Source organism: Falco punctatus, assembly GCF_963210335.1.
Source record: "Falco punctatus genome assembly, chromosome: 4".
NCBI lineage: Eukaryota > Metazoa > Chordata > Aves > Falconiformes > Falconidae > Falco > Falco punctatus.
The window spans coordinates 45,648,468-45,660,537 of NC_137583.1; the positions used below are offsets into that span (position 1 = coordinate 45,648,468).

The 12,070-nt window shown below is 52.5% G+C and overlaps 1 protein-coding gene and 1 long non-coding RNA gene across 2 annotated transcripts in view; one reads left to right on the plus strand and one right to left on the minus strand.

Moving 5' to 3' along the window:
• LMNB2 (lamin B2) overlaps positions 1-9,892 on the minus strand; it is a 32,916-nt gene extending 23,024 nt beyond the window's left edge. Inside the window, exon 1 of the mRNA XM_080382658.1 lies at positions 9,502-9,892. Within this exon, the coding sequence (XP_080238784.1) occupies positions 9,502-9,702 (201 nt within the window). The 5' untranslated portion in view covers positions 9,703-9,892. The remainder of the gene's footprint in view (positions 1-9,501) is intronic.
• LOC308061943 lies at positions 5,781-8,139 on the plus strand. The gene is made up of 2 exons (XR_013927394.1): positions 5,781-5,877; positions 6,351-8,139. It is a non-coding gene; the product is annotated as an uncharacterized lncRNA (long non-coding RNA).
• Positions 9,893-12,070: the final 2,178 nt, after the last annotated feature.

The following is a 12,070-nucleotide window of genomic DNA, read 5'->3' on the forward strand; positions in this document are numbered from 1 at the left end:
CAGGTCCAATTCACAGTTCAAAGTGTTAAGTCAAAAAACCACTTTCACTAGAATTTTAAGCTAATGCACTGAGAAGAAAAGGAATCACCGAGAGGTAAGGACACAGGGAGGCAGCAGACAACCAGGAGCAGGAACACCTTCAATCGGAAAAAAACCCACCAAAACCAAACCCACCATCCTAAGCCACCTTTGTCAGAACTCGTAACAACAGGGTGTGAAGAGAATACGGATTCCTGGATGTAAGTTTTAGGTGACCAGAACAGCAGGACAGTTCAAGACTGTCTTTCTAGACCATAAAAAAATAACATCTTATTTATTTTCAGCACTGACCAAGCAGGGAAAGGAGAACCAAACACAGCAGTAGGTTCAAAGCAAACTAAGTACTGCCAGCTCAGCTGAACCAGCCTGGTGTGACAGGCTTGACAGCACCTCTGGCCCAAGACGGCTCCTCACTGAAAGCACCTTTCCACCCCAGCCCGGAGAAAAATTCTGGAAAGTATTTCTGTTCCCTGAACTGTCCCCCCTCAAACTCAGAAGGAACTCAAGTTAGAGTCTACCGACTCTCTGAAGTCTCCAGAGAAGCACCATCCCCAAACCGCCCCTGTTTAGTATACGGGTAGAATTTTCCTTGGTTTTGACTCTACAGTCTTCTGCCCACTCCCTTTTGTAATGACTCTACATTTGCTACTCAGTTTGGTCTCTCGTACAGTGACGCTTCCAGCCATTCTTAAAAAGATGCTGTTAAACCAAAGCAGGACCTCCTAGGACAAGCCTCACATGCCCCTTCTGGACAAAAAAGAAGAAAAGAAAAAAAAGTCAATAGGAACAACAGCCAGCATCCACAGCAACAAGAGAAGGAAGCTGAATAAATGCATCTGGCAACTGTGAAGCCTATTTCTGGTGCTTCATCCCACCACACTTGTGAGCAGAGTGCCACCAGGCAGTGTCTGCTGTCCTCGAACACTCCCAGAGACACTGGGATGCAAGGGGTAACCCATCTGATGACATCTTCCGTTTTTTTGTTCTCTTTATCAATAAAATCTATCCACTCAAATTCCTTCCTTCATTGTTTCTTCCCATTTTGCTTGGGTTACCACAACCCATCATCTCCTGTCCCCCACATCTCAGATACAAATTCATCCCTGAAGACCATGCCAACCTTCCCAGCATAAGGCGGTAAGAGCAGCACCTGATACAAATGCTGAAAGGGGAAGTATAGTGAATGAGGCAAACGTACAAGGATTCTTTACTCACGTATACTCCTAGCTTCAAAAAGTTAAGGAATGATAAAAAAAATCTGAGCTAAAAATTGTTTCCATGCATTAAAACCCATTAGTCACCAAATATTGTTAATTTGTCTAATCCTTTTTCAAATCTCTTTAGCTTTTGGTTTCCACATCAGAAAGCATCATACGAGCACAACTGGTGGATTAAGACCTGCTACTTGATTATTTCATTTCATGCCTTTAGTTTTTGTGTTGTGAGAAATGCTGAATATTTGCTTCCTAGGCAAATCAATTTGTTTGGACTCGTGACTTAAGAGACCTCAGGTTTCCTCTCACCTCTTTTTCCAGTTTTGCTCCTGGTCAGAAATTATGCTACTACTCTGCTCATCTTTTTCACCTTTTCCTTACACTTCCCCCAGGCTCTCGATGTTTTACAATAAGTTAAGAGAACTGCAAGCAGCACTCTGAATATATAGACAACATTGATTTACATAGTGATTATTGGACCACCAGCCACAAAGCAAAACAGGGGCATTACAGGAGATCAGAGAGGCAGAAAATGCAGTAATTCTAACAGGTTTTAATTAGCCCAAGCTGTAATCCAGGAGGTAATACCTGAGCTGTATCTTCATACACTAGTAGTGAGTGCCATGGAGTGGCTAATCCAGGAAGCTACAAGAGGGAAGGCGGCCCTCCACCTGGTCCTCAGCAGCACACAGGAGCGGATTTGCCAAGATACCATCGAGCACCTCAGCTGACTTGGTTTCAGCATCCTTGCAGAAGCAAGACAAGCCAAAAACGTTAAAAATCTAGGACTGTTGCAATTGTTTCAGCATGGCAACTCGGGAACACTGAGTTATTTGTTAAAACAAGTAAAAAAGCAGTTTAAAAAAAGTCTTTCTAGAAAGCAAGATATTGTATAAAGACATAGCTGCAGGCCAAAACCATACATACAAAATACTTTAAGATGATCAAAACAAGGGTAGGAGACAGAGTAAAGCATTTTGCAAGAAGTTGAGGTCATGTACAGAAGAGAAAAATAAAACTGATTTTTTGTTAGTCACAATAATGGCAACATGGCAAACCAAAAAATGAAGCTGGAAGAACAACTCATGAATGGTGTAGAAAGTAACTACTCTTGCTCTGCTCATGAAAAAGGCATAATACATGAGTCTATGGCCCCAAGTCAATCAGTTTAGGTAGAAGGTCCACCCCCAAAAAAAAAAATGCAGTGAAAACATACCTTTTGGGTTTCTTTGGGTTTTTTACTTAGATTTTCACTAGAGGAATCTTTAAGAGATTTCTGCACTTAAGTGTCCATTGAAAGTATCATAGAACAGATTGACAAAACAAGCAGTAACAACTCATCACATTCAGGAAGTATTAACAGCTTTCTATACCCCACTTTTTGCATTAAATCAATCAGCAAGTCATTTACGCTCTCACTTAAGAGTTCACTTTGTACTGGAGCATTAGAAGATGGCTCATGCCACACAAGTTTCTAAAAATGGGAAAAGTCCGTGTCAGTACAGTCAACATTAACCTGAAGAACAGAATTACAGGGCACGCAAGTAAGAGTCATACTGAGGAAGACGTGTGTAAAAGAAAAGTTTCACCACCTACTGGACTTGTTCAGTCAACCACAGAGCAGGTACTCATGACAGATCCAGTAATCAAACCAAACCAAACAAACAAAAAAAAGAAAAAGAAAAAAGAAGGAAAGAAGTAGTGGGTACTTGCATAAGCATAGCAGAGTGGAGGGAGGAAAAGTCACTACTATGGCTTTTTTTTTTAAAAAAAAAAAAAAAAAAAAAAGGGAAGCACTGGACAAGGGAACAAGCGCATGAACAAGGGTTTGAAAAGTCAACAAGCATTCAGAGAGGGGAGACTGAGCTAAATCAGTCTGCCTGGAACCCCAAAAGGCTTGAACAACATTCCCCACAAAAGGCTCCTACAAGCAGGCATGGAGAAGATAAAAAGACACACAAAGAGACATCACGCTCCAGAAGCTTAAGTGAAGTTGATCAGCCTGTAGTTCCCTTGATCTTCCTTCTTGCCCCTCCTGAAGATACCAGCTTTCTTCCAAACTTCAGGAACCTCTCATCATCACGATGATGTTTCAAAGATAACCAAGAGTAGCCTTGCAGTGATGTCAGTCAGTTCCCTCAGCACTCATGGGCGCAACCCATCAGGTCCCATGGACTTCTATCCAGTTTGTTCAGATGTTCCCTATCCTGATGCTCCTCTACCAAATCTTCCTTGCACCAGACTTTCCCACTGGTCTCAGAGACCCGAGATTCCTGAAGGCTGGTCAGACCACCAGGAGGCATGGAGTACCTCAACCTTCCCTGTGTCTGAATTTAGTCAGACCTCCTTGCTCATACATACAGGTCTCCAGCCACCTTTGCTTCATTTCCCGATTGTTGGGATGGATGACTCTTAAGCTTGGAGGAGGTCACCCCTGAATATCAGCCCAGCTCTCACAGACCCCTTTTTCTCTCCTGGGCTGTAAGCCGTGGGATTCCTCCTGAAAGGAAGCCCTGAAGTGGCTGAAGTCTACTCCTGAAATCCAGAGTTGTGGTCCCGCTTTTTACTCTGCTCCATCCTCTAAAGATAGCAAACTCCACCGTCTCATGGTCACCACCTTGACCAGTTCTTCCATTTATTATTAGATCCAGCAGAGCATGAAGACTAGGGCATGTGAGGCTTCTCCCAGGTGACTGAAGGAAGCCTCACTTACCTGTTCTTCTTGATCAGGTAGGTAGCAGACAAATACCACAATGTCACCCACCTCGGTCTGCCCACTAATCCTGACCAACAAGCTCTCAGCTATCTCATCACCTATCCTCAGGCAGCACTCCAGGCACTCCCACCACTCTCTCACATCAAGGGCAACTCCCCCTCCTCACCTTCCTGAAAAGCCTGTCTCCATTGTCACAGCACTCTGTGAACCACCCCCACCCCAACGAGGTCCTGCAACCGCCGGCAGACCCCTCACTCCATCTGTCTGTGCCCCGGGCTGCACATCAGCCGTACGGGTACTTCAGGGAGGCACTCCAGCACGATGGTCCTGCAGGAAGGACGATGATGTTTCCCCACGAGCACTTCCTTCTTTCCATGCCTACGCTCAGGGTGTTCCCATTTCACCCTTTTTCTGTTGCTTTTTCCTCTGTCCACATAACCCTAGGCCTTTTGCTTGCTCACCCCATCACTGCTTCCTCACCTGATCTTCCCGGAGGGTAATCCCTCCCTCCCCCATTATTCCCGGTTCAAAGTTCTTCTTAGCAGGCTGACCAACCCAGCTGGCAAAGATGCATCTGCCCTACTTAGTCAGGTGGATCCTCGCTCTTTGAAGCAGTCGTCAATCCTGAAAGACGGTTCCACGGTCACAGAAACCAAGTTGCTGTTGCCAACAGCAGTTGTGCAATCCCACGTCACCCTGCCGGATCTGCTCAGCCAGCCTCTAACCCCTCCCCCCCTACCACCACGGCCCAGTGCCACCAACAATCATCCGCAACCACCAAGTCATGTTTGAAACTTTTCAGGTCACCCTGGAAAGTCACTGGTGCCTACAAGGAAGGGCAACAGGGATAACAGTCATGTGGCCGAATGTAGTAGCCCCTCTACAACATCACGAATGCAAGCCCCTGGGGTGAGCCAGCCTCCCGAGGTGACACATGAGACCAGCAAATGGGTCTGCTGTGACAATGCAGCCCCCACCACCTGAAGGCAGTGGAAGAAATAAAGCTAAAACCTGGGAAGGGAGCTGAGCAGGAACCAGAAGACAGCCTGCAGCCCGATGCACTGCATGGCCGCGTCACCCCCGCCGAATGCTGCCAGCACAGAGCCCGAGCTGGGCACCCTACAAATTGCACCATGAACGGTCTTTCACCTTTTTCCTCTTTTGCTGGCAAAGAGCCTGCAAGTTTGTAATTGAGCAACGCAGGGACAAGGAAATAGGGCACGTGGAGTACAAGAAAACAGAGATGTTTCCACAGCATGGTCTGAAAGGCAGGGCTGCTGGATGCTCCTCAACCTACCAGCCCATGCTGGGAGCACCCAAAGCTCACTGTGCAGCAGATCAAGGACTGACACAGAAACACAGACACACACAACCCAGCAATCACTTGGGAAAAGATTCAAGAAATCCTCAGTGAAGACACAAGGAACATGCCAAGAAGGCAATGAGCCTACATGCTAGGCAAGGAGCACATGCCATCCAACCACAAGTTGAGTCCGGACGAATTTGGCGATGAAACATTAATCTTATTAATGTGCAAAACATAAGAGTATTCCCACCAGGTGTGGCTCTGTATGTTCTTATTCACACAGTTATGGGCTGACAAAGGACTGCCACTCATTTATGGCTCAGACTCCCCAAGAACATCGGTCGAGTTCTCAAGAACAACACAGCCATGTGCTGCGCATCGCCACCATCACCTCCCAGATGACGTCTATAGGGCCAGAACAACATTTAAGCCCATGTCTCAGAGGCTACAACTTTTGAGCGACCCACCATTCACAGCAGCCTCTGAACATCTATTTTGCAGGTGGCAACTGGGCAACAGACCTATATACCCTGGTCATGAGTCACTCTGGCTACTACACATGGCACAGGCAGATGGCACAGGAGCTGCAGTAGTGGCAGCAGGTAAGTGGAGACCAGGTGAGATTGCAGCCAGCTGCAATCACACCCGCAGAGCTGGGAAGACAGGTGAAGAAGGAACACCCTGCAGACACTGCTTTGGTCACCAGGGCAACTGCTGTCAGTGGCAGAGGGTCCCAGGAGTCCTCATTTTTTTTTTTCCTCTCTCCTTACTTCTCCTTTCTGTGGGTGAGACCGGTGGGATGTACCCAGAACAGTGTAGTAACCCCTCCCATGCCCATCGAACCATCTCTTCTGCAAGATGCAATCACAAGCGCTGGAGGGCAGGGAGCTAGCAGAAAGGGAACTCAGGAAAGAGCTCTAGGACTCTTTTCCTCTTCGCCCTTCCAGTATTGCTCCTCCCAGCCTCACAAATCAGGTTATTATAACAGTGACCCCAACACAGCAGGAATAGCATCAGTCACATACTAGGGAGGCAGAAAAACGAGTGGGTGAGCTAAATTTCTCCTCTGTCACAGGCCAAGCTACACATGGGGATTCATGCAAGAGAGCAAATGGAGAAAGAACGAGGACAACTATAGGTTCCACCAGCTACACAGGCAAAATATTTTTTTGTATTTGTCTAAGGGCTTAGTGTATACATTTTAATTTCTCTAGAGGCCTGCTGCATACAAGTCAAGGTAGAACAGCATTGGACAGGGTGAGGGAAAGCAGGAGAAAGGGCTGTAATTAGTAGAGGACTAAAGATTAATCTCAACTTCTGCAAAGTTCCTTTTCTCTACTGGTGAGAGGTGGCAGCCCCGTGTTCCTCAAAAAGAGCAAACAGTTATTTTGTTCCAAGGCCATGATGCAGCGGTGGCCTGTAAAACTAAGGAGGCTGCGCAACGGAGGAGAAAGTGGCTGCTTTTTCCTATCTTCGGCAGATTGGCGATTACAGCAATGAGGAAAAAGAACATCCTGATCAGCTGATGATTTTAATTCTGCCAGATTTAAACCTGCCAAGAGGCCCTGGCAGAACACTGACTACGGTCCTTGCCTGAACAGCATCAGGAGAACTTCTCCTGTCTAGAAGATACTCTCCTGAACCAGAGCTTTGAGAGCAAGACAGGAATGCCAGCCTTTTGTTCCCATGCAAGTCAGTCATGACCTCACCCCCAGCCCCCTTCTCAGCCGTGATCACTGTGGGGTACTGGAGTGACAAGCAATGGACAAGACATCTCTCTCAGGATACCATGCTCTTGTCTATTGCTTGTCGTAGCAACCCTCAACCTCCCATTTGCCCTGGATTATGGACCCATCACCTGCTCTCAAGGCAAAAGTCTCGGGAGTTAATGCAGAGCCCACTGGCGAGCAGCCACTCCTCACCATCCCGCAACACACATCATTCCACCTGCCACAGTGGCAAATGATGTTCCCTGCCACTACCAGAGATGAGCCAAAAATACTTGAATATTTAGATAGTTAAAAAAAAAAAAAAAAAAGTCAGACTCAAATTTACACACAGTTGAGGACAACCAAGGGAAATGTTCATCTTGAAGACTGTTTTCTTTTCCCAGTCTATTTTAAGCATGGAGAGCCAATATAAAGATATAACGATGTAAGCCAGAACAGTACGCCAGTATCACTGGACTATGCTTAACTGTGCTTCTACGCAGAAATTACAGTTGCTCTGAGGTTTGCTTGGGGTTTGGGGGTTTTCTGTGGGACTTGGAAGGTTTATTTTTAATTAATATCTTACTTCACGCTAAACCTAATCATTTCAGGAACACAAATTCTAACAGTGCAATAAGAAAATTGAATTGTCAGCAGAAAATCCAGTTTACTAGATTGGTCCTGAAAGTGAAAGGACATTCTCCCATTCCAGTAAACCCAGAACCTGGCGGCCATCTGAAGTTTTACTGGCCCCACAGTCCTAAACCACTGTCTGCTATCCTGCATCAAAACAATCAGACTACAAAGTCTCCTTTTCTGGGCACATGTAAACAAATAAGCTGTCCTAAAGGGATGGGGGAAGCATTTAATGCATGTGGTCCAGAGACCAGCTGAAGCATCTTCCATTGTCTATGACACGTCAAAGAAGAGCCTAAGAAATCCTGAAAAAGTTTGTTAGAGTATGTCTAAGAATTAGGATTTTTATTGAAGCCTGGAAGAAAAGTGAAGAAGGAAAGCTCTGGGACAAAGCAAGCAATATTTATATCAAAATCCTCAAGTTTATTTTCCAATTTTTGCATCCGAGTATTCTTCCAGGATTGGTAACACACAGAACTGCTAACAGGAGTTCAAATTAAAAAATCTCATGAGATTACATCTACGTTGTCTGCTTGTCCTGTTCTTGCTCTTGTTACATGTGTGCTGTCCACAGAATTACCTTCTGCCTCCTGCATTTCAAACACACACCTCTAGCCTGCAGCAACCTATGGCTTCGAAGTTCCCCGAACCAGACGCGGTTATTTTGTTTGTAGCATGATTTCACACCGGAAAAGTGACAGAGCCGTGTTTTATGTTTAGAAATACCTAGTTATTTTGAAAACATGATGGAAGTTGTAATATCTCATTAAGTAGTACAAAGGGACTTAAAAGCTACTCCAACCCTGGGTGTACACTGATTGCAAACTGGCAGACCTCTCCCAAAACAAGATGCTATCGCATCGAGTCTACTTAAACGAAATTAATCGAAATTAATCCAAGCCCTCCTCCCACCACCCCCAGCATCATCAAACCAGACCCTTTGGCGGCGGCGGCGGCGGCGGCGGGGGGGCGGGAGGGCGACTACACAGCGGCACAGCGATTCACGGCATCACCGGAGGCACAGCAAAGGCTGTTCCCTGCAGGCTTCCCACAAAACTTTTTCCACATCAACTTCCAGATGAACTTAAAACGTTCATCACATTGGTGGCACCCCCGGCCCGGCAGCCGGCCCCCAGCGAGGGGGGGGGGCGGGGCGGCGCAGATCCAGCGCAAAACCCGGCGTAGGGAAAAGCAAAACCCGGCGTAGGGAAAAGCAAAACCCGGCTTTGCCCCCAGAGCACAGGACGCAGCTCAGAGCGGTTCTCGCAGGGGGCCGGGCACCCCGGCGCTGGCGCGGCCGCAGCGGCTCTCCCCCGGCGAGGAGCGAAGTTGCTCCCGGCCCTCCCGCCCCTCCGGCATCGCACCAGCCCTCCGGACACGCCGCGCCGAGAGACACGGTCCGGGCTCCCCCGCGGCGGGACGCCCGTGCCCGGCGCCGGCCCCAGCGGCCCCCGCCCGGGCAACGGTCCACCAGCGGCGGCAAAGCCCCGGCCCGGCCCGGCCGCCCCGCAGCGCCCCCGGCCCGGCCACGCCGCCCGCCCGCGGTCAGCCCGGGCCCCGCCCGCCGCCCTGGGCCGCTTCCCGCCGCGCCGGCCCGCCGCGCCCTGCCGCCGGCCCCAGCCGCCTCCAGCGAGCGGGCAGCCGCCCCCCCCGGCCGGCCCAGCACCCCCGAGGGCCGCGGGCGCCCCCCCAGCCCTCGCCCCCCGCCCCGGGCCCGCCGGGCCGCGCATGGCACCGCCGGGCCCGCCGAGCCGCCTCAGGGCGGGCGGGCCGAGGGGCCGCGCGGGAACGGGCCGGCCGAGCCCCTGGGTCGCGGATCCGCTCCCCGGGCCGGAGCGGGGCGGCCGCCCGCCGCTGCTCGCCCTGCCGGCCCGGCCTTACCTCCCGGGTGGTGACCTCCTCCTTCTCCGAGATCTTCAGCACCAGCCGGTCGTTCTCCAGCTCCAGCGCCCGCACACGGTCGATGTAGACGGCCAAGCGGTCATTGAGCTGCCGCAGCTCCTCCTTCTCCTGCAGGCGGGAGATGCGAGTCGGCGACAGCGGGGTCCCGCCGGGGGTGCCGCGGCTCGGGGTGCCTGACATGGCGCTGGATTCGCGGGCAGGCGGGCAGCGAGCTCATTCAATCCCGCCGCACCGGGGGAGGAGGCAGCGGTAAGATGGCGGACATCGCCCCCCCCGCCGCGGCGCCGCCTGGGAAATGGAGTCTGGGCGCCGAGATGGCGGCGGCGCGGGGCGCGCCGGGAGCTGCAGTCCGGGCCGGCGGGGGCGGCGGGGGCAAACGGCGGCGAGCGGAGCTGCTGCCCGGGGTCGCTCCCCGCTGCCGCCCGGGCGATGGTGGGTGCGGGTCCCCCCGCCGGTCCCGGCCCGAGCGCGGCCCCCGGTGTTCCCCGCTGCCCCCCACAGACCCCCGTGGGCCACCACGACCTCCCCTGCTGCCCCCCACTAACCCCACAGCTGCCTGCAGCCCCAAATGGCCCCCCATAGTCCCCCTGCGGCCCCCCACAGCCCCCAATGCCCCCCCCATAAACCCCCTGCTGCCCTCCATGCCCCCCCACGGCCCCCTGCTGCCCCCCACGGCCCCTCACAGCCCCCCACAAACCCCAGAGCTACCTGCCGCCCACCACAGCCCCCAGTGGGCCTCCGTGGGCCTCCCTGCTGCCACCCACTGCCCCCCACAGACCCCCTGCTGCCCCCCATGTCCCTCTGCAGCCCTCCCACTGCCCCCCACAGGCCCCCTGCTACCCCCCACAAACCCCACAGCTGCCTGCTGCCCCCCACAGCCCCCAATGGCCCCTCATGGCCCCCCTACTTCCCCCTGCAGCCCCCCAAGCCCACGTTCCCCAACCCCCCCACGCCGGCGGCCACCCCCACGCTGCAGCACGGCTGCCCCGATGCAGCATTAGCCGCGCTGCGGGTCGGCACAGCTGCGTGGCGGCCTGCGTGGCGTCTCGCTTACAGGGCACATGTTCGCCTCGGTCACCTAAAGCATGGCCACGTAACCCGCTCCGGGGCCGCTGGTGGGCTCGCCGTGCCCTGCTGCTAACACCGACCCTTCACAGGCCAGGGACCTGCTGTTGGCTTAAACTGGGGGTGCAGCGTCCCAGAAAAAATACCAATGGGCTCCTTCCAGGGGTGAATTTTTTAGATGTGCTGTTTGGTAAATTTTAGCAATTTTTTCCAAAAGTTTTACTGAGCAGTTGCAACACCTCCCCAGGCTCCGATCGGGGCCCTTCCACTGTCCCAGGGAACGCAGCCACATATACAAACTAAAAACCATGGAGAAGTTTTCCCATCTAAAAGATCTGGGGTACAATTTTTCCCAAAACGTATTTTTACTGAATATACCCCAACTTCTGACTTAACTGATATAAACCGGATTACCATTCCCACGAGGTAATTCCTCATGCCCCAGAACTTCAGCGGCTGAACAGCTTACGGCCGTTGCGCCTCTCGGCTCCCAAGGAAAGCTGAGGAAAAGGAGATTTTCTGCCTGAGAAGTAGAAAAAACAAGTTCGGGTCTGTCACCCATGCACGTGGACAGCAAGGAGATGAGGCAGCAGGAACATAATGCAACGAAGTGGTGCGGGTGAGAGGGAGGACAGACCTGGAGAAATGGAAAGAGAGCAAGAAAATACTGCATGTGGTATATGAAAAGGAGCCTGGAGAGCCAGGCTGGACAAATAGGCGTGAATGGGTTTATCCTCATAACAGAACCTGAGCGATCCTCGTTAGGAGATCTGGGATCCTAATGTCAAGTACCCCTCAAACTGGAAAACCTCACAATAAATCCAGGAATTCTGAACACTCGATACCCTCATCATCAAGTAGCTGTAAGTGCCTCTCGCAGTCGCTGCGCACCTCTAGCAGCCGGCCCGTAGCGAGGGTCGGTTTTCCCGTGGATGCAGTTTCAAACCACGCATCCGATGCGGGATGCGCTGTCCTGGCCGGTGGGCAGCAGAGCACCCATCCTGCCATGGGCACCTCTCCCGGGACACACCGGCTGCTCCTTCACCTCCATCTCCCACAGAGCAGAGGGCAGGACCCCCATCACGTCTGCGGAGCAGAGCGGAGGGCAGGACCCCCATCACGTCCGCGGAGCTGTGGGGATCGGCAGCTTGCTTGGGGGGGGGGTTATGGCTGCAGCTGAAATAAGTGAAGCATATAGCCCCCTGCACGTGCCCCCTCTGCAGCACTTACACACCCTCCCTGCCCGAAGGGGTGACACGCTGCACAGCTCGGCGCCCCGACCACATCCAGCTTGGCTGGGGCACGCCTGGCTCTGGAGAAGGCGGCAGGGAGCCGGGACTACAAGTCCCAGGGTGCCGCGGCGGGGCGGGCGGCCCCTGCCCATGGCCCCGCCGAGCGCCGGCAGCCGCAGCCCGGCCAGCCCCGGCCCCGGGGCCGCCCCCCGCCCCATTGTTCCCGGCCGCCCCCCGGCGCTGGATGCGCG